Below are 22,005 nucleotides of genomic sequence, written 5' to 3' on the forward strand. Positions count from 1 at the left end.
TGTTGCAGATGTTTGAAAACGTGTTCTTAAGAGAGCCCGGCACTAGCTTGTTGTTTTGCATGCACATCTACACAGTAGTGTTTTGTGAATGTGTGAGGTGTCATCTAAGGGTATATTGCCTAAGAATGCCATAGAAGCCCCTAGCTTGCATGTGGAATGCGTTCTAGGGGGAATAGTTAATGTGCATTTAGCTTTGGTGTAGAATAGTTGGATGCATTTAACTATCCATCGTGCAATACCAGTTTTTGAAATGGAATTACCCTTATGCGGTGGTGAAAAAGCAACAAAGAGTTGTTTGGTTTTTCTAAAGGATTTTGTTTGTTCAATGTAATAAAGTATTGCTCTTTAAACATGTAGTGTGTGAAGAGCACATTCTGCCACTGAGTCTGGTTGAGGGAAAAACACTGGTAGTTCAACAGACTGAGGTGAAGGGCAGAAACAACTTTAGGTAAAAAGTTTGTATTAGTCCTAAGAACCACTTTGTTGTGATGAGTTTGCAAAAATGGTTCTTGTATGGTTAGTGCCTGGAGCTCACCAACTCTTCTAAGAGATGTGATGGCTATAAGGAAGGCTACCTTCTAAGTGAGGAACCGTAGTTCACATTTGTGCATAGGCTCAAACGGTGGACCCATGAGTCTTGTAATGACAATATTAAGGTTCCAAACTGGATAGGGTGGAACTCTAGGGGGAATGATTCTTTTGAGTCCTTCCATGAATGCTTCGATAGCGGGCACTCTAAACAAAGACAAGTGTTGTCTGTTTTGTAGATAAGCAGCTATTGCAGCGAGATGCAATCGTATAGATGTGTACGCTAAGTTACAGCGTTGTAGGAGTAAGAGATAGCAAATGATGTTTCAAACAGAAGCATCTAGTGGATTGATTTGATTGTTTGTACAGTAAATTACAAATCGTTTCCACTTTGCAGCGTAGCATGCTCTTGTGGTAGGACGTCTAGCCTCTTTAATGACGTTCATACAGTCTGGCGGGAGTTTTAGGTAGCCAAACACTAAGATTTCAGGTGCCAGATCGCCAGATTTAGTTGATTGGGATCTGGATGTCTTATCTCTCCATGGTTCTGAGTGAGAATCTTGGGTGAGAGGTGTAGTTTTTGATGAATAACTACAGATAGCTGTAACAGGGTTGTGAACCACGGTTGTTGAGCCCATTTGGGAGCAACCAGGATAATTTTGAGTGAATGCTGTTGGAGCTTCTGAACTACTAATGGAATGAGCGGGAGAGACGGAAAAGCGTAAGCAAATGTTCCGGACCAGTTCATCCATAGCGCATTGCCTTTGGACAATGGGTGTGGATACCTGGATGCGAAGTTTGGGCTTTTTGCAATCTGGTGTGGGGTGAACAGATGTATTTCTGGGTAACCTCACATTTGAAAGAATGGAAGGAGAACTTGAGGATGTAACTCCCATTCGTGGATCTGTTGACGCGGACGACTGAGCAGATCTACAATTGGATTGTCTATTCCTGGAAGGTGTTCCGCAAGGAGATATATCTTTTGAGGAATGGCCCAATTCCATATGCTTTGAGCTAGACACGAGAGCTGTAGGGAGTGTGTAACTCCTTGCTTTTGTATATAGTACATTGCTGTCATGTTGAGGTTGAAATTGTGATATTAGATCTTGTATGTTGCGTATCCTGACTGGGTTGGGGTATGCTAGAGCTTTGCAAGTGTCTATTGTAGCTCCTAGATATACTTGTGTGTTGGACAGCTGGAGGTGGGATTTGGTGAGGTTTACTGTGAATCCCAAGCAGTGAAGCAACTGAATTGTTTGGTGGGTGTGTTGAACACAGCTTTGTTGTGATTTGGCTTTTACGAACCAATTGTCCAGATAAGGAAACACGTGAATGTGTTGTCTTCTTAAGTGAGCTGCAACTACTGCTAGACACTTGGTGAAAACTCAGGGTGCTGTGGTTACCCCGAACGGGAGTTCTTTGAGCTGGTAGTATTGACCGTCCACCATGAACCCGAGATATTTCCTGTGAGCAGGGTGAATGGGAATTTGGAAGTAGGCATCCTTTAGATCCAAAGTGGAAAGAAAGTCGCCTTGCTGAATAAATGGGAGCAACTGTTGGAGGGTGACCATGTGGAAATGATTGGATTGAATGTAAAGACTTAGCTGTCTGAGGTCCAGACAGGGAGAGAACTTCTTGTTTTAGGAGGGTGAAGTGTTTTGAGGACATCGCACGATGTTTGAGAGGAATGTTTGGTGGAGTGGAGTTAAGTTCCAGGCAATAACCATATGGGATAATTTGTCTTACCCACTTGTCGTGATGGAATTCCAGACAGGTAGGAACTGTGAGAGACGTTCCCCAACAGGAATGGAATGATCGGGGGTAGTGGAGGGAAGTCACTGTTTGGTGGTAGGGGAAGTGCGGGTGGAGTTACCTCTGCCTCTTCCTCTATTGTTATTCCCTCTGTATCCTCCCTGAAAATATCCTCTGGGTGAGGAGGATTGATTGGGGCTTTTATAAGATGAGGAGGTGTTTTCTGATGCAGTTGTCTTTGAGCAACCCCTATAAAAGGAGCCCCTATTACAGGGTAGTTGTAATGCCCCCATGGATTTAGCAGTCTCTGTGTCTTTTTTCATTTTTTCCAATGAAGAATGGACTGTGGGGCCAAAAAGATGTTCCTGATCTAATGGCTAATTAAGTAGTGCTGATTGTTCTTCTTGTTTGAATCCTGAGATTCGAAGCCAAATGTGTCGGCGTAGCTAAACGCTGGTGTTAATGACATGCAAGGCTGTATCAGCTGCATTGAGGGCACATTTGATGGAAGTGTTTGGAATGAGTTTACCCTCTTAAATGAGGTTGTGCGCTATAGCCTTGTATTGGTCTGGTAAGTGTTGCATCAGTTTTTCTAGCTCGTCATAGTGAGCTCTATCATAACGTGCGAGGAGAGCTTGTGCATTGGTAATACGCCAATGATTGGCAGCAGGAGATGCGATTATTTTGCCTGATGCATCAATAAGTTTAGACACCTTGTCAGGAGGAGGGGCATCACCTGTTTGAGAATTTGCCCTTTTGCGTGCATTTGAAATGACAAGAGAATCTAAAGGTACCTGACCCCTGAAGTAAATTGGGTCTGTAGGAGCGGATCTATATTTTTTGTCTACCCTTGGTGTAAGTATTCTAGCTCTAACAGGGTCTTTGAATACCGCGCTGGCGTGTTTTATCATACCTTAGGGCATGGGCAAAGTATTTGTGGGTTTTTGGGAGGGAGCGAAAGTTTCCACTAAGAAATCCTCGTCCAAGGTATCAGTATGTAATTCCACCCCATGGTATTGAGCAGCTCTATTAATAAGCTGTGCGTAACCAATATTGTCATCGGGTGGTGATGGTCTGGAGGCATACAGATCGGGGTCATTAGTATGATCCGGGTCCTTATCATAATAATTCCAGGGGTCCTGTGGAATGTTGTCCTCGTTATCATCCCCCATCCCCGTCCCAATCCTGTCCCCATCATTATCATCCTGTGGCACAGGTGAGAAGTGTGGTGGTGGTGAGTTTGCTGGTGAAATTAGTAGATTTGGGTTAAAAGGTGGAGGAGAGGGAGGTATGTAAGGGGGAGAGGGGTTAGTACCCATGTCTTTTTTCTTAAGAGGTATACGGTAGTCTTCAGGGAGATCCAGCTTCAGTTTTTAGGAAGAGTTGCTCAAAGTTTTCCAGTTTGAGGGTCAGTATGCAACTGTTTTTATTTCAGATCCCAAAATTCTTGGCGAAAGTTCTTTGGATGGAGTTTGTTTATATTCGGAAGGTTTAAGACGCTTCCATGCTTTTTAGGTTCGTGCGGGATGTTTTGGCTCCGAAGGCTTGACTTTTCCCTGTTTCGGATCCGAAGGCTTTTCTTTAGTTGGTTTCGGTTCCGAATATTTCTCTTTAATTGGTTTTGGTTCCATTGCCTTCGGTTTAGCCGGTGTCTGTTCGAATGCTTTTTGTTTCGGTGGTATTAGCCCTGAAGCCTTTCATTTATGGGAATCTTTCGGTGCCGAAGATGTCTTCGGTGCCGATAGCGGAGCGTCAGGCTTAGCCTTGTGTTTCGGTGCCGAAGATGTGGGTTCAGTACCTGCATGGGGTTGGCTCGATCCCGAGCTGGAAGACTTGTCTTTATGTTTCATAGCCTGGCTCAAAGACATGGCGCCTGAAATGGTATCACGGTGTCGACCTGAGCCCGAAGGTGAAGGTGTACCGGCGTCTTTGTTTTTTTTTGGGAAGTTGGGGCTCGTTACTCAAATTCCATTCAGTCGGAGTGACGTTCGAGTCCTCTTCCATGTCGGAGTCGTCGGCTTCAAACAAGGAAATGTGTTCTTCTTCGGAGCCAGTTTGGAATTCCGACTCTTCTCCGAAGATGTCTGGCACTGGACTAGTGCCGCATCTCATCTCGTGACATCGAGCCAGACGGTCACAAATCGTTTACTTCGATCGGAATGATCGACAGGCCTCGCAGTTGGTTTCTTCGTGCTCCGGGGAGAGGCAAAAGTTACAGACCTCATACAGGTCCGTGTGTGGCGTAGGAAGGTGGAATCTGACGATATGGTTGCCCCCACTTTTTGCCTGGTGTTTTGCTGGTTTATGACTTAGTTAGACTGGGATCCTGCTATTCAGGGCCCCAGTCTATCTGCTTTCTCTGTAAAATGGTTTGCATGTACATTAGTAGGCTGTGGGGTTTTAGGTTTAAACCTATAATAACTGATAAAACCCCACTGAAAGAGAAATAGCCCTCACCAGTGAAAAAATATAAACACTGAAAAAACACCTCCACAACCCCAAACTAAGTGCCATTCAAAGAAAGGAAAAAGAGAGTGAAAGAGCCATTTTTTTTCTTCCAGAACGGGACAATACAATGTAGCTTTGTCATACAAGCTAGCAGTAAATAAAACTCGGCTAACATTATTCTGCTTGAGTTTTGTTGTTTAGGGATGCCACAAAAATATTGTTTATTCTTCCTTTTGCTTTTTTCAGTTTTGTGGTCTTTGGTCTAAAGATGCAGGGCTCAGAAGCATGTTTAGGTCTCGTTTAATTATTTTATTAACTTAGAAATCAGGGAATATCAAAATCATATTTAATATTTTGACTGCGTTTGATTCTTTCACTGATAAAATGGCTGGTTTCATAAGAATCTTTCCTAATATGTGTCATCACATTTACCCCCAGAGAATGGGTAAAAACCCTTAATACATCAGCCCACAGTTTCTAGTGGGTCAGTATTGATAGTAGGTGAATTGCCAACACCTCAGGCTCTAAACATTCAATGCAAGGTATAGTGACAAGTATAAGTATAAAGAGCGCTATCACCAAGCATCTGGGATAGTGGTGAAAACATGACACCAGATTTTTGGAAAACATGGAATGCAGTGTCACTTGGAATGCTCTGCAAAAAAGGTTCTTTCTAAGTTCAACAAAGATTGGAGTGATATTGTTTGTATTTTCAGTGATTCAGCTACGTATATGAAAAAGTTGTGTGATGACCTGTCAAAATTGATACCCGAGCTGAAGTGATTCCCTGTAGGAGATCCTTGCCACTTGTTAGATGGTATGCTGAAAGCATCATTAGAATCTTCAGAGTTAATGAGGTATGCTATTGACTTTTTAATCTATTCTGGTGCACTGTTTTCTTATGTGCAGGAACTAAAAGGCAAATATTAATCATTTCGTGCTTTGTGTGGTATCAAAGAAAGAGTCACCCCAACTGTGTCCTTTAGCTGATGGTTCTCAGTCGAAGGGGCTAGGAATGCTATAATATCCATGTGGCAACCGTTTGCTGAATTTTTGGTGAGTCATGATGATAAAGGCAAGAAATGTGAGGATCTTTGGTGGCATATTGATAGTGATGTGAAAAAAGTACACTCTATTGCATTATTAGATTTTTACAGGAAAACATAACTGCTGTAGTGGACATAATAAAAAAACTAGTGTCTGAAAAAACCCTTGTCTGCCAAGTGTTAAGCATAATTGGTGTAGATGTGACACATCTCCTTGAGAGTAGGCTGGGTGACACCTTTAGTGACTTTGGCACTGCAACATGTTCCATGTTAGAGTGCTTGCCACTTGGTAAGCAAAGCAATGTTGAGCAATTCAGGAACGTTTATTTTACAATGTATGAGAAATGGCTTGCAATGATGCATAGAAATGTCCCTTCACCACCAATGGCATTTATAGTCAATGAAACCTCACTGTGGTACTCTGTGCAAGTTCTAGATCCCTTCAGTAAAGGGGAATTTCCTCCGTAGTTTCAAAAGTGCTGCTTCATTTTTGACCGCTTCAATAACTCTGAGTGCATAAGCGCCCAGCTCAATGCAAATGTTGTAGAACCTGCCCTGAGAATCGCAACCTTCAAGTTCACCAGTATTGGCATGGAAAGCTATGTCAGTCGCCAGAGTTAACAAATTGTGTACTGGCTGTTTTGGCATTGCCCTTCTCAAGTACCAATGTTCAGAGGGCATTTTCACAGAAGGTTACATGGGAAGGAATGAGCGAGCGCACATGACCAAAGACTCACTGAAGAAGTATTGTATGGTGTACTACAATAACTTTAATTTGCAAAAATCTATTTGGACCTCATATACACTAAACGTGCACTGTCTATAAACCATGTTCTATCAGTGCAGAAAGCAAGCAATATTAAAAGCAAAACATTCCATAAACACCGAAAAAACACTTTTTCTGTTGTTTTAAGTGGCGCGAAAATGTGTAACCACTGATAACGACTTTTTGAAGGTATTGAAATCACTTGAAAACACTGAAAAAACCCCACCGGAATTTACCAGAAATAGAAACTGAAAACAGGAAAGCCTATACATTAGATACATATCTAATTGGATTCTGGAGTGCCTTATAAGCCCCTAGCATATGGTATGCTATGTACCTAGGGCATAGGTACCTCAGAGGCCTACCAGGGGCTGAAGCATATATTATGCCACCTCTGGGAAGCACTCCAAAATGACACCACAGGTCTGCTACTGCAGCCTGGGTAAGGGTGTGCCTGCACCCCTTACAGTGGTATAGGCTACCTATATCCACATATATATACACCGACCCATATAAACCTATAAGCCACTCCTATGGCAGGCCTTGACAATCCAGAAGGCAGAGTGCTTGGTTTTGTGTGAGAGGGTGCCCAAGCATGAGCCGAGCCCCTCTGCAGCTTTCGGAAATACTTCCTTATGGCTGTTCTGTGATACAGCCATTCCATATACTCTTAAGTGCATTATAACCTTGCAGTAAATGCTAACTTTGGAATGGCTGCATCAAAACATGTCGTGTTTGGTGTCAAACGCTTTGGAATACTCCCCCCCCCCCCCCCCGCCAGTTCTGGCGGCGGGGGTAGCATTCCACCCTTCTAGAGGGATAGACCTGTTCACACTGGTCAAACCCGGTAGGACTTTCCTGAGCCCTGGCATCACAAAATGGATGCCTCTGCCACAGACACGGGTCTGGCATCCTGCTGCTGACCAAAACTCCGGCAGGGGAGGCCTGGACAATAGGTTTTCTGTCACAGAGAGGTGTAATCACCTCCCCAGACAGGCAGATGTGTATTGGGGCTGGGCGGGAGCACTCTCTGGTGCTTTGAAGTCCTGCACTGGGGGCATGTTTGCTGTCCCTGTGCATAGCCCATTTCAAACCGGTTGCAGGGGCTGCCTGCTCCTGCTCTGGTGCGAAACTGGACAAAGGAAATGGGTGTAACCTCCCCTCTTTCCAGACCCACCCATAGGTGGGGCCTTAGAGTTAGTCCATCCCCTAAACTTGGTATAAGTATAGGAATCCAGTACCTAGGACTTTAGATTACCCTGGACGAAACTCTGCAACATATATCCTGGACCTTCGATGTTCTATCTTGACTAGAAGACTGAAGAAATCTCCCTTGGGGTCAAGGAGTGACTCCCCTGCTTGGCAGGCACCAAAGAAGCAACTGACCTTTCTGCATCACTGAAGCTCCCGCCGGACACCGAAGTCTTTGCATCACAAGAGGTGGATTTCCAGACTTCCCCATGGCTACCCCGAGTCCACAGCAAAGATGAGGCCAGTGGCTATCGTGGGTGACGTGGAACCGTGAGCCCTGGACACCGTGAACTTTTGCAGCAACATTATCTTCCTGGTCCTCCTCGAAGTTGTGCTTTGGGCTCCGAGTAGCCCCAGCCTTGAGCACCTCCTGCACCGAAGATTGTTGGCCTCCACTCCATGAGTGACCCGTAGGCCAGCTTCAAGTGCGACCGCTCGAGGCTCCTTCGCTATCACTAGCCCGTTGGCTAGCAGGTCCCCACGAAGGCAACTCCTTTTCTAATTGGGCTTTCCTGGTTGCTCCAGACGTGCCCTGACTTACCCTCGCTGGGTGAGTCCCTCAGACCTTGCTGGTCTGCACCGCAGTCCTTTCTCTGAATTCCAGTGACTTGCCATTGCCAAGGCTTGTTGGGTCCATTCTGGTCGCCGACACCGCAGCACTCGACAGACTTTGTGGGACAGCTCGAATCCGGCTCGTGGACTTCGTGGACGCCTCCTGGACCTCGTGGCTAAAGAGTCAAAACACTGTAAGGGTTCTCAGGGTTTTCTGCAGGAGCGTCAGGAACCTGAAGATTAGGTCTCAGTCTTCCCCTACGGCCTTCCGTCTCTATCAAACACTAGAGTATCGGATGACACGCCAGAGGAAAACAGGGAAACATAACAAGGGAAGGTGGGTGTGACTTCTGTGGTGTGGCTGTGGCTGGATCAAGGATGAGGCTCTTCTCTGCTGTAATATAAAGGCCTGGTTAACTTCAGTTGTCACAATGTCATCTATATATATCTAGACATTACTAACCCTGGAATCCTACATACAAATGGTGGGTCTGTCACCTCCAATCAGAAGTAGTGTGAATCTTGGGAAGTTCAAGCCGGGATTTCCTATACCACACAAAACAGATGATTCAGAGAACAACCCCCTCCACTGTAAACATATGGCTAACCTCAAACGAACAACTCACCCTACTAACCAACAATAGAATCATAGGTTCTCCAGCTATGGTCCATTTGACATGTTAAAATGAGATTCAAATCAGGTGTAGGTAGAGAGCTGTAGAAAGAACAAAATAACACTTGTTACCCCCACCCGAACTATATTTACTGAAGGTAAAATAAAAGGCAGCGCACAGCGCTGTTACCGTGCTTCGGTTGTACAGCAGTTACAGGCACCGTGGTCCACACTAGCGTCCCCTACGGACTTCAAGATTCTTCTCCCACTTCTGCCCCGTGGGAAACCTCACTACACTGCGTGTTGAGGAGGTAGGTCTTACAGCAGAGAGGCAGTAAGGAATTTGCTTGATGTGTTGTCCCAAGCTGCGGGCCAGGCGCCAGCGAGGCGTGACAGTCCACAGAGACACGTAACCAGAGGCTGAGGCTATTGAGGGATTAACGAGGGGTTGTGTGCGAAGCACGAAACAAAATACACGGGACTGAAAATGTCTACTGTCTTTAAGGGAGGAGCAATTAGTGGGGCTAAATCATGGGAACTAGGAAACACTCCTCAGGATGTGGAGACAAAAGGAAATGTGCTGCAACATGAAGGGGAATTTGTAAAACTCGCGCTTCACGCCGCAACCAAGGAGTGGATGCAACAACGAGAACAGCGGGAACAAAGAGGCACGAAAACCGCACCGAATTTGGAGGATCACAACTCTGTTTAGAGAGCGTCTCCACCGAGAACGCCAGAAACGCGGGTATTACCCGCGAAACGCTCAAAACGCCCAACGCGACTCCGGAAGCAGGAAGCAGGAAGCAACAAGCCGGAAGTCAGGCAACGCGAACCAGGGACGGAAACAGGTCTCCAGGCTAGAACGCTAAGCGCGTTCGAGAGCGCTTAGGGACCTTATATACTGGACCGTCTTCCGATCCGAACCTCGGGGCATGACAGCCACCCGTCAACTCACCTGAAGTACCCGACATCTGTTGGCATTGGTCCATAATGCCCTTGGTCACTGGCTAGTGACTCAGACTCTGTCCCCTCTGCTTTCAGGTTCCTTCCATCCTAGATCCAGGCTTGGATCTCTTCGGACACTTCTCCTCTTCACGGCAGCAGCAGTTCTTTGCAGGCTTCCATTGAAATCGACGACGCGACCCGACACCAAAAGACACCTAGGCACCCGGCTTCCCTGGGTGAGGTAACTAGAGTACTCCGGTGCTCCCGTGGGTGCTAGCCCTAGAACTTCTTAAGTCCAAAAGGGCTTGGTCCTGACTCGATTAGAAGTGTCCCTAATCTTTAAATTTCCAACCGCGACATTGCCCATAGAAGATAACGGGAACCCGCGGTTGTGTTTACACACTGCATACAGTCCCCGTGGGTCCCCTGTGTCACTACCTTGGGGTCCCAGCGATTCTACAGGCTGTAGGCCTTGTGTCTAGTTCGGTCTTTGTAATTATACCACTTTTTTGGTATATGTTTTGGTACGCCCCTAGGGTCCAAACGTGTATTTGCGCTATTACTGATAATTGCTGACTTGTAAACAAAGTACTTCGAACTCCAGTCTCATAAAGAGACTAGAGGGGTGTGTGTTAACCTAAATACATATATTTTAAAAATATACCTGGTGTGGTTGTCCTTTCATTTGATCATTCAAGAGATTATAGACTGGTAAAACAAGCTGCTTTACATTCCTTCAAGACTTAGCCTGAAGGCTGCTCTCCATAGCCACCACTAGGATAGCTTTCAATAAAGGTTGTCTTTAACCATTCACCATAAGGGGTTGTTTGGACCGATAAAAGGTGCGCACTAGAACAGCATGTATCAGGCCACCTTCTCACATGTGGGAACTTAGCACCACACCCAGGCATTTCTTAAATGGAGAATGTTCCATGGACTGCTGGCGTGGTCGGCGCGGGTAGGCCTCACGGCCCGTGTCAAAGCGTCGATCGAAGTAGTTGGATTTTACAATGCGCGCCGAAAGGGAAACCGCGAACGAAAACAATACCGTTGAGTGGTAAGGATTGCGCATCGAAAAGGTTCGAAGACGATCCCGGAGCGGCGCAATACACAGCCGAGCCCGATGGCGGAAAAAAACAATCTGGGGATGGGGTCGATGCCCATGCGCACTATCATCGTAAGGAGGAGTCACCTAACTCGTAACTAGGAAGACTTCTTCGAAGAAAACCAAAGTGCAAACATCCGAGCCCAACACCAGATGGCGATCTATGCCAACGCATATGATCTACAGCTCATATGCCTCGAACAACAAGTTCAACAGGGTGGGTGACACTTGTTTATCACAGTGTGAATCAATGATTGTTTTGAAAACTGATCAAAAGACAAAATAGTTTGTTTTATTGATTAAATGCTACTATGAATAGAATAATAAGGTGCAATGAAACTTTCTGCATTCCAAAAAGTGGTACTATAATAAGGCAAAAGCGGTACTGCTCAATGTCCTTGCATATTTGAGGTTTCCTTAGGCGAACGCCCTGGCATTTCTGCAAAGGTAGTGACTGCTTGCGAAATGCTTAGGCTTTTAACAGTTGCCACATGCAGACTGTTTAACAAAGACTAACCCCATGTATTGCTGTCAAGTAGTAGTCCCTTGCTGCCGGCTAACCCTCTGCATTGCTGCCTAGCTGGTGATTGCTTGCTTCAGGATAGTCCTTTCAAATGCTGCATAAGTAGTGTCTGCTTTTTTCAAGTTCCTGGGCCTACACTGACTGCTTACTGAATGTTAATCCTTTGCATTGCTGCAGGTTAATCTGCAGAGCTGCTAGTTTCAAATTACCTGTGTGCACATGTGTTGCAGCACATATAAGGACTGCTTTGCTGCATACATAGTGAACAAACTCACCACCATTGCACTGTTCTGCAGGAAGTGACTGTTGCAGGTTAACCTTGCTGCACACATACTGACTGCATCATTCAGGATAACCACTTACATTTCATCATACGTAGTGACCAAGTTCACAGTTTTTATTGTTCAGTACACGACTGCTTGCTGCAGGTAAACTCTCTACATTGTGTTGAAAGTAGTGATCATACTCGCTGTTTGCACACAACGGCTTGCTGCAGGTTAATTTGCATTGTTCAGCACACATGACTGCGTGCTGCAGGTTAACTAACTACATTGTGTTGTATGTAGTGACCAAGCACAACGTTTGGCCTGTACTGCCCACAGTGACCGGGTGCTGCATGTTAACCCTTTGCATCACTTCACAGAATGACCAAGCTCACTGTTTGCACTGTTCTGCACACATTGACTGCATGCTGCAGGTTAACCTTTTGCATTGCTTCATATGTAGTGACCAACCTCACTGTTTGCATTGTTCCGAACACAGTAACTGCATGATGCAGGTTAACCCGCTGCATTGCTTCTTCCTTAGTAATCAAGCACCACATTTGCACTATCCCGCACACAGTAACTGCATGCTGCATGTTAATCTGTTGTATTGCTTCCTCCGTATTGACCAAGCTCACTGTTTGCATTGTTCCGCCCACAGTGACTGCATGCCGCAGGTTAACCCACTGCATTGCTTCTTCCTTAGTAAACAAGCTCACCGTTTGCATTGTTCCGCCCACACTGACTGCATGCCGCAGGTTAACCCTTTGCATTGCTTCTTCCTTACTAAACAAGCTCACCGTTTGCATTGTTCCGCCCACACTGACTGCATGCCGCAGGTTAACCCTTTGCATTGCTTCTTCCTTACTAAACAAGCTCACCGTTTGCATTGTTCCGCCCACAATGACTGCTTGCCACAGGTTAACCCATTGCATTGCTTCTTCCTTAGTAAACAAGCTCACCGTTTGCATTGTTCCGCCCACAGTGACTGCATGCCACAGGTTAACCCTTTGCATTGCTTCTTCCTTAGTAAACAAGCTCACCGCTTGCATTGTTCCGCCCACAGTGACTTCATGCCACAGGTTAACCCATTGCATTGCTTTTTCCTTAGTAAACAAGCTCACCGTTTGCATTGTTCCGCCCACAGTGACTGCATGCCACAGGTTAACCCATTGCATTGCTTCTTCTTTACTAAACAAGCTCACCGTTTGCATTGTTCCACCCACAGTGACTGCATGCCACAGGTTAACCCATTGCATTGCTTCTTCCTTAGTAAACAAGCTCACTGTTTGCATTGTTCCGCCCACAGTGACTGCATGCCACAGGTTAACCCACTGCATTGCTTCTTCCTTAGTAAACATGCTCACCGTTTGCATTGTTCCGCCCACAGTGACTGCATGCTGCAGGTTAACCCATTGCATTGCTTTTTCCTTAGTAAACAAGCTCACCGTTTGCATTGTTCCGCCCACAGTGACTGCATGCTGCAGGTTAACACGCTGCATTGCTTCTTCCTTAGTAAACAAGCTCACTGTTTGCATTGTTCCGCACACAGTGACTGCATGCCGCAGGTTAACCCATTGCATTGCTTCTTCCTTAGTAAACAAGCTCACCGTTTGCATTGTTCCGCCCACAGTGACTGCATGCCGCAGGTTAACCCATTGCATTGCTTCTTCCTTAGTAAACAAGCTCACAGTTTGCATTGTTCCGCCCACAGTGACTGCATGCCGCAGGTTAACCCATTGCATTGCTTCTTCCTTAGTAAACAAGCTCACCGTTTGCATTGTTCCGCCCACAGTGACTGCATGCAGCAGGTTAACCCATTGCATTGCTTCTTCCTTCGTAAACAAGCTCACCGTTTGCATTGTTCCGCCCACAGTGACTGCATGCCGCAGGTTAACCCATTGCATTGCTTCTTCCTTAGTAAACAAGCTCACCGTTTGCATTGTTCCGCCCACAGTGACTGCATGCTGCAGGTTAACCCATTGCATTGCTTCTTCCTTAGTAAACAAGCTCACCGTTTGCATTGTTTCGCCCACAGTGACTGCATGCCACAGGTTAACCCATTGCATTGCTTCTTCCTTAGTAAACAAGCTCACCGTTTGCATTGTTTCGCCCACAGTGACTGCATGCCACAGGTTAACCCATTGCATTGCTTCTTCCTTAGTAAACAAGCTCACCGTTTGCATTGTTCCGCCCACAGTGACTGCATGCCGCAGGTTAACCCATTGCATTGCTTCTTCCTTAGTAAACAAGCTCACTGTTTGCATTGTTCCGCCCACAGTGACTGCATGCTGCAGGTTAACCCATTGCATTGCTTCTTCCTTAGTAAACAAGCTCACCGTTTGCATTGTTTCGCCCACAGTGACTGCATGCCGCAGGTTAACCCATTGCATTGCTTCTTCCTTAGTAAACAAGCTCACCGTTTGCATTGTTCCGCCCACAGTGACTGCATGCTGCAGGTTAACCCATTGCATTGCTTCTTCCTTAGTAAACAAGCTCACCGTTTGCATTGTTCCGCCCACAGTGACTGCATGCTGCAGGTTAACACGCTGCATTGCTTCTTCCTGAGTAAACAAGCTCACCGTTTGCATTGTTCCGCCCACAGTGACTGCATGCCACAGGTTAACCCATTGCATTGCTTCTTCCTGAGTAAACAAGCTCACCGTTTGCATTGTTCCGCCCACAGTGACTGCATGCCGCAGGTTAACCCATTGCATTGCTTCTTCCTTCGTAAACATGCTCACCGTTTGCATTGTTCCGCCCACAGTGACTGCATGCCGCAGGTTAACCCATTGCATTGCTTCTTCCTTAGTAAACAAGCTCACCGTTTGCATTGTTCCGCCCACAGTGACTGCATGCCGCAGGTTAACCCATTGCATTGCTTCTTCCTTAGTAAACAAGCTCACCGTTTGCATTGTTCCGCCCACAGTGACTGCATGATGCAGGTTAACCCGCTGCATTGCTTCTTCCTTAGTAATCAAGCACCACATTTGCACTGTCCCGCACACAGTAACTGCATGCTGCATGTTAATCTGTTGTATTGCTTCCTCCGTATTGACCAAGCTCACTGTTTGCATTGTTCTGCAAACAGTGACTGCATGCTGCAGGTTAACCCATTGCATTGCTTCTTCCTTAGTAAACAAGCTCACCATTTGCATTGTTCCGCCCACAGTGACTGCATGCTGCAGGTTAACCCATAGCATTGCTTCTTCCTTAGTAAACAAGCTCACCGTTTGCATTGTTCCGCCCACAGTGACTGCATGCGGCAGGTTAACACGCAGCATTGCTTTCTCCAAAGCGACCAAGCTCAACGTTTGCATAGTTACGCAAACAGTGACTGCATGCTCCAAGTTAACCTGTTGCATTGCATCCTACATAGTTACCAGGCTCTCGGTGTACATTGTTCTCCCCCCCCCTACTACATGATGCATTGCATCCTACATAGTGGCCAAGCTCACCATTTGCAATGTGTCGCACACAGTAACATCCTGCCGCAGACGAATATCTTTAAAGGCTATTCCTCTGAGCTAATGGTCAACATGCGAGTAGGGAGGGAAAGGTGTTAATCACTCTGGTGGTCGGCGCTTTTGGGAAGCTGCAGGAAGAAAGCTGTTGGTTTGAGCCATGGACAGGACAGTCGACAAAGCATAGGGGCAACCAACACAGGTGTGTTGCAGTGCCTACTAGTGTCTGTCCGGTGCCACTTCCAACCCCCGGCCACTAACGGAGAAGGCTTGGTCAGTTTAGAACGTCCAAGGAAAACAGATGGAATAAGTCTACTGAACCAAAAGAGGAAAAAACAAACTTGTCAAACAGAAAGCTAAAAATAGGTTTAACTTGAATTAAAAAGAGGAAGAAGTTGAGCGAGAAAGTAGAGAAAGAACAGAAAGTGAATGAAATAAGAAACCAAAACACACCTGTGCCAGGAGTTGCATAAATGAATCAACAATGTCAGGATGATCCCTGGGCCCTAAAAATATAATAAAAGATGTAACTTAAGAAAAAATCATACAAACAGCAACTCAATATCATATAGTTATGTGATACGGAAATAATTTACACGTGGAAAACAGGAGAGTGAGGAGGTGGAGGGGTGTGGAGGGCGAAGGGGAAGAGGGGGAGAGACATGAGCAACTGGAAGCAAGTTAAAGAAACAAAAACGGACTGAAATCATGGAAGTCAGAGCCTGAAAACAGAAAGAAACAGCAAAACATAGGGCCTGGCGCCAAAGGTACACACAGATGCTGGGGGGCCTTCGCTCTTAGTGGAGGCGGAAGAAGTGTGACCCACTAGACCCAGGGAGGATGTGCTTCACCGGCCATTGATTCAGGACCCCTGGTAAAGACACCGTCCCACCGAACTGGGTGCGTGTGGCTTCCCATGGGATAGTGGGTATGCGGCGAGGTGCCTTTAGAGTGCTCCACAGGCGTGGCTGCCAGGTCTCCTGTCTGAGGTGTAGGCTGAGAGGAGAGGCCAGGTTTGACACAGCTTGCTGCAAAGGTCCTCTGACGTCATCCCAGCTGAGGAACCAATGTGGCCTGGAGCAGCAGAGGCCAATTCAGGACAACCCACCTGGCTTGAAAGGGACCACCAAGCACAGCTCCTCCAACATTTCACTCTAACTGAAGGTACCTTTCATGAAGGTATATATTTATTAGTGACACTATTGATTTTGAGATACAATTCTGCATCAAACTGTTTAGAAGTGACACATGAACTTTAAGTTGAACTATAAAGTATGAACAACAAATGCAACAGTGTTTCAGAAGAAGAGCACAAGACATTCACAAAAGTGACATAGTGTCAAGAATCTGTTCAGTACAACAAAAGGCATTTGAGACAGAGCGGGTTTGACAAACAATAGATTCAGCTGAGATAAACTGCAAGAAACCAAAGGCAGATTAGCAGTAAGCAGAGCAGAGGAACAGTGCGGCAAGCTCAGCAGAAGAACATTTTTAGTCATGCTCTTACAGAAATAGGACCTTCCTCCAAAGTTGCTACTAATGTGTTTTATCACACAAATGAGAATATTTGATATTTCCTGTCAAAACAGAGCTTATGAAACCCACAAGAAATCCAACTCAGTAATGTAGTGTATTAAGTGAGTCACTTGAATCACTGAAACAAGTCAATGCCCTGCTGTGGCTGTCTAGAGTTGCTAGGGAAGGTGCAGGCCCTGGTGGTGTTATTTGTGTAATACCATTCTTAGCATGAGAGTCTTGGTAGGCCCAGTGAGGTTATAGCACTACCTGGATGCACACAAACTCCTTTGTTACAAAGAAAGGCTGCCTGAACATCACCAACCTGGTTTAGATTCATGCATACATATTTATGGTATCAGCCCTAACATGACTGCTACATTAAGCAACAGGACAAGTCCTTTACCTCTGTATCTTCACAGCCAAACAGAAGTTACTTTCTATATAAAGGCCAGTTTTTCCAGATATTCACAAGATATAGCAACAGACATCTATGTTACGCTGCCATGATTGTTTTGACAATATGGCTGTCGGGACCAATGTTAAGATATCTTATCCTGTCAATGACACTTGCACATCTGGTAGATAATCCATGCTCAATCATAAGCAATTGTAAGTAAAGATGGCTTGATTTAAATTTAAAATTAAACACCCAACCCACCTGAAAACAGATGTCCCAGTTGTTACTGTCCCAAAGTTCAACTTTGGAAATACCTCACCTCGCTCAAGGCAATATTTCACTCAGCGGCTAGACTTGTAAAAAACTCAACAGAATTTGACATCACACCAGTTCCACACAACCTGTTTAGACTATCCTTAGCAGCAAGACGCAAGTTCAAATTATGCTGCTTCAACTTTATAAATGTCCTTGATCAAATGCACAGTCGTAAAATTCAGCATTTTATCTAGCTGGCCCCAACTTGAATGAGCCGGAAGGACAAAGCATCAATGTCCGCTCCCATGCTAGTAAGTGCCTTTACACAACTGTACTGGAGTAAGAGAAAGAGATTGCTTCCAGAGTCACATAAAGCAACTTGGCAAACTACTTGCATGAGCTGGCACACCTGGTCACTATTTCAGACAGCGCAAGGAGCCAAAAAGCAGCAGATCCCCATGTCTCGAAGCACCTCAACTCAAACGCCCTATGTTCTGTAACGCTTGTTCACTGGTGCAATGCCCTCTGCTTGAAACTTTCTCCCACTTAACTCATGTTTAGGAAACAAACAGAATTCACCCTCACCTCTTCTACCTGGATTATTTGCTCTCTACTACACCAATTTTGACACTTTGTGTCTCAATCTCGCCTACCCTACAGTTTCCCAAAAATTCGCTTAGGACTGTTGTCACTATTGGTATTGTAACCTCTTTCTCAACAATGTCTCATTTATTTCTTGTAAAGCACCCCATACCCATTGTGGTGCAGGTGCCCTATACAGAATTGCACATTGTTAATACTAAAGACAATAATAATGAAAACAACAACATAGGAGAATTTGCTGCATATGAGATGCAGAGTGCGCCTTGTGAATTCCAGTGCTGGAAGAGGGCTTGTGAGCTGTGTTTTGTGAGACAGCATCTGACTTAGCAGTCTGAATATGTAGATAAATAGAGACCTTTGTACAAAGTCATTCCTTATGTTTGCTTAGTCACTGCTGAATTTACTAACAATTTGTTTTTAAAGGATGCTGCATTTGTCCTTTCCTTTTAAAATAACCTCTTTAAAGAATTAGGATGTAGAATGTTAGGAAAATTAACCTGCTGCTAGGGGCTCTTTGTAGAGTGGGGCGTCCACTGTCGGGTGCAGTGTCCACTGTCGGGTGCAGTGTCCACTGCTGGGTGCAGCTTCCACTGCCGGGGGCAGTGCCTGCTGCCATCTGCAGTGCCTGCTGCCTGGTGCAGTGTCCTCTGAAGGGAGACTGCTGCCATCTGCAAGGAGCAGGTATGACATCTGCAGTTAACAGTGGGCAGGGGTACCCTATTGCAGTAGGCAGCAGTCCTCTATTAAGGGAGCAGTGGTACTCTACTGCACTAAGATGTGGCACACTTCAGTACAGAGTCGTGGTGCCCTACTACAGGGAGCAGCAAAGGCCCATTGCCACAAAACGTGGTGCCCTATTGTAAGAATCAGTGGTGTTATATTGTAGGAAGAATTGATGCCCTACTGCATGGAGCGATACCAAAGGGGATGATGGACGGAGCGTTTGGGCAAATCAAACACTCACCCCCAGTCAACTGATCTGGGTTTAATCTATCATCATTCATTAGCTCACTCCACCACCCCAGTTCAGACATGGCCATATGCAAATCAGTCTGATCCTGTGCCTCATGGGAACAGCCCAGCCCGACCTGCCAAGCCAGGTCTTCCCCGGACCGGAAACAAGCATCCTGGGACCGGTTTCGGGTTTAATCCATCATCATTCCTTAGCTCACTCCACCACCCCAGTTCAGATCCATCATCCCCTTTGGTATCGCTTTGTTCACCCTAAGTTGGCAGGGTATGCCCAGACATGGGTCACTTGCTCACTTTGCCACTGGATTCAAGCTAGCCTGCCTGATGATAGCTGATTAGCCAGAAACCGGTCCCAGGATGCTGGTTTCCGGTCCAGGGAAGACATGGCTTGGCAGTTCAGGCTGGACAGTTCCCATGAGGCACAGAGTCAGACTGATTTGCATATGGCCATGTCTGAACTGGGGTGGTGGAGTGAGCTAAAGAATGATGGATTAAACCCAGATCAGTTGACTGGGGGTGAGTGTTTGATTTGCTCAAATGCTCCGTCCATAATCCCCTTTGGCATCGCTACTGCATGGAGCTGCAGTGCCCTGTTCCAGAAAGCAGGGGTGTCCTACTATAGGGAGCAGCAATGTCCTGTTGTCACAAACAGTGGTGCCCTACAGCAGGAAGCAAGGGTGTAAACTGCATGGAGCTGCAGTGCCCTGTTCCAGAAAGCTGCAGTGCCCTACTGCAGGAAGCAGCGGCGCCCCACTGCAGGAAGCAAGGGTGTCTCCTGCATGGAGCAGCAGTGCCCTGCTTGAAGATTTAGCAGCCTTGTGGTAAAGGGAGAAGTAGTCCCTCACTGCACGGAGTAGATTTGCCCTACATCATAGAGCTGTAGCACCCTACAGATGGAAGCAACAAGCAGCAATACCCTGTTGTAGGAAGGAGTGGTGCCCTGCTGAATGGAACAGCAGTGCCCTGATGTAAGAAGTAGCAGTGTTATATTAAAGGGGTGAGCAGTGCCCGTCTGCATGCACCCTAATACACGAAGTTGCAGTGCCCTATGGCAGGAAGCAGTGGTGCTCTACCAGAAGGAGCACTTATGCCCTTTTTCAAGATGCAGCAGCTTCTTGCAGGGAGAAGCAACAAACTGTGCACAGAGCAGTTGTGCCCTATTGCAGGGCGAGCCTTGTCTGAAGCAGCAGTGCCTCATCGCAGGCGGCAGTCGTGCCTCATCGCAGGCGGCAGTCGTGCCTCATCGCAGGCGGCAGTCGTGCCTCATCGCAGGCGGCAGTCGTGCCTCATCGCAGGCGGCAGTCGTGCCTCATCGCAGGCGGCAGTCGTGCCTCATCGCAGGCAGCAGTCGTGCCTCATCGCAGGCAGCAGTCGTGCCTCATCGTAGGCAGCAGTTGTGCCTCATCGTAGGCAGCAGTTGTGCCTTATCGTACGCAGCAGTTGTGCCTTATCGTAGGCAGCAGTTGTGGCCTATTGCAGGGTGCACCTTGCCTGAAGCAGCAGAACCTTATCGTAGACCGCAGTTGTGCCTTATCGTAGGCAGCAGTTGCGCCCTATTGCAGGGCTAACCTCGCCTGAAGCAGCAGTGCCTTATTATAGGCAGCAGTTGTGCCTTATCGTAGGCAGCAGTAGGCCCTATTGTAGGAAGGCGTGATGCCCTTCTGCGAGAAGCTGCTGTACCCTACTGTACAGAGCCACTGTGCCCTACTGCAGCAAGTAGCCAAGTTCTATTCAAAGGAGCAGTGGTTCCCTACTGCTGGACATAGCAGCGCTCTATTAAAGGGATCAACGATGCCGTACTGCATGGAGCCACAGTGCCCCACTGCACAGAGGAGCTACATCCCATTGTGGAAAGCAGCGGTGCCCCATTGCATGAAGCAGCTGTATCCTACTGCATTAAGCCATGGTTCCCTACTTTGGGAAGTAGTGGCATTCTATTAAAGGGAGCACTGGTGTCCTTTGGTGTGGTGCAACAGCTTCTGCAGGGAGAAGCAACATCTCTATCTCAGCCCCAGGATGAAGAAATCTCTTCTGGAGCACACCAAAAAGACATCAGGAACAAGATCATCAGGGATCCCTCTTTATCTCAACCATGTGGCAAAGCCATTCTCATCTTGCAGATACAAGGACCCTGCGGCCTATCACAAGGACGGCAGGAACGAGATCTTCAGGGATCTCTCTTTATCTCAATCATGTGGCAAAGCCACTTCTTATCGAGCAGATACAAGGACCCTGTGGCCTATCACAAGAACGGCAGGAACGAGATCTTCAGGCATCCTCTTATCTCAATCTTGTGTCAAAGCCACTTCTTATCGAGCAGATACAAGGAGCCTGCGGCCTATCACAAGAACAGCAGGAACAAGATCTTCAGGGATCCCTCTTTATCTGAACTACGTGGCAAAGCCATTTCTTATAGTGTAGCTACAAGGACCCTGCGGCCTATCACAAGAACGGCAGGAACAAGATCTTCAGGGATCCCACTTTACCGCAACTCCAAGACTAGCCATAAGTCAGTTGGTCAAGTCCCTGAAACGGCCCCGTCCCCTTATTTAGACTGTCTGGAAAAGTGAGCCTATGCAGTGGAAGCAGCACACAGGCTACTAATGGGACGATGGTCTTGTTCCGGAACTGTTCTCATAAGAGAAACATCCAAACAGGAAATGAGATCCTGTTCGGGGGACCCATGGATCAGCTAAATATCAGACCCAAGCACCAAACATGTTACCTGGGGTTAGGTTCATCTGGAGATTATCAACAGGAAAAGGAATCTGTCCAGCTCATCCGAACCTCAGGATAGAACATGAACACACTTCATTTTGTCGCTCGGTAGTCAGGAGGTCTACGTACAAGGTGCCAAATAATTTGGTACACACACTAAGGCCTTCAGCAGAAGTAACTTGGATTATAAAGTGGTGGTTATGGAGTGAACCTAAAGATATTGGAGGCTGCAGCACTTATTCGCATGAAGATCACACCTGGGCACTTGCTAAAAACCTTCACGCAA

At 46.5% G+C, this 22,005-nt stretch overlaps 1 protein-coding gene across 2 annotated transcripts in view; it reads right to left on the reverse strand.

Moving 5' to 3' along the window:
- The window catches only part of IPO13 (importin 13), a 560,046-nt gene that overhangs the window by 103,635 nt on the left and 434,406 nt on the right, over positions 1 to 22,005 (reverse strand). For both annotated transcript variants that reach the window (XM_085602928.1, XM_085602929.1), the window contains one exon: positions 15,710 to 15,762. In XM_085602928.1, the coding sequence (XP_085459054.1) occupies positions 15,710 to 15,762 (53 nt within the window). The remainder of the gene's footprint in view (positions 1 to 15,709; positions 15,763 to 22,005) is intronic.

The sequence above is a fragment of the Triturus cristatus genome, chromosome 4_2, assembly GCF_964204655.1.
Source record: "Triturus cristatus chromosome 4_2, aTriCri1.1, whole genome shotgun sequence".
Classification (NCBI taxonomy): domain Eukaryota; kingdom Metazoa; phylum Chordata; class Amphibia; order Caudata; family Salamandridae; genus Triturus; species Triturus cristatus.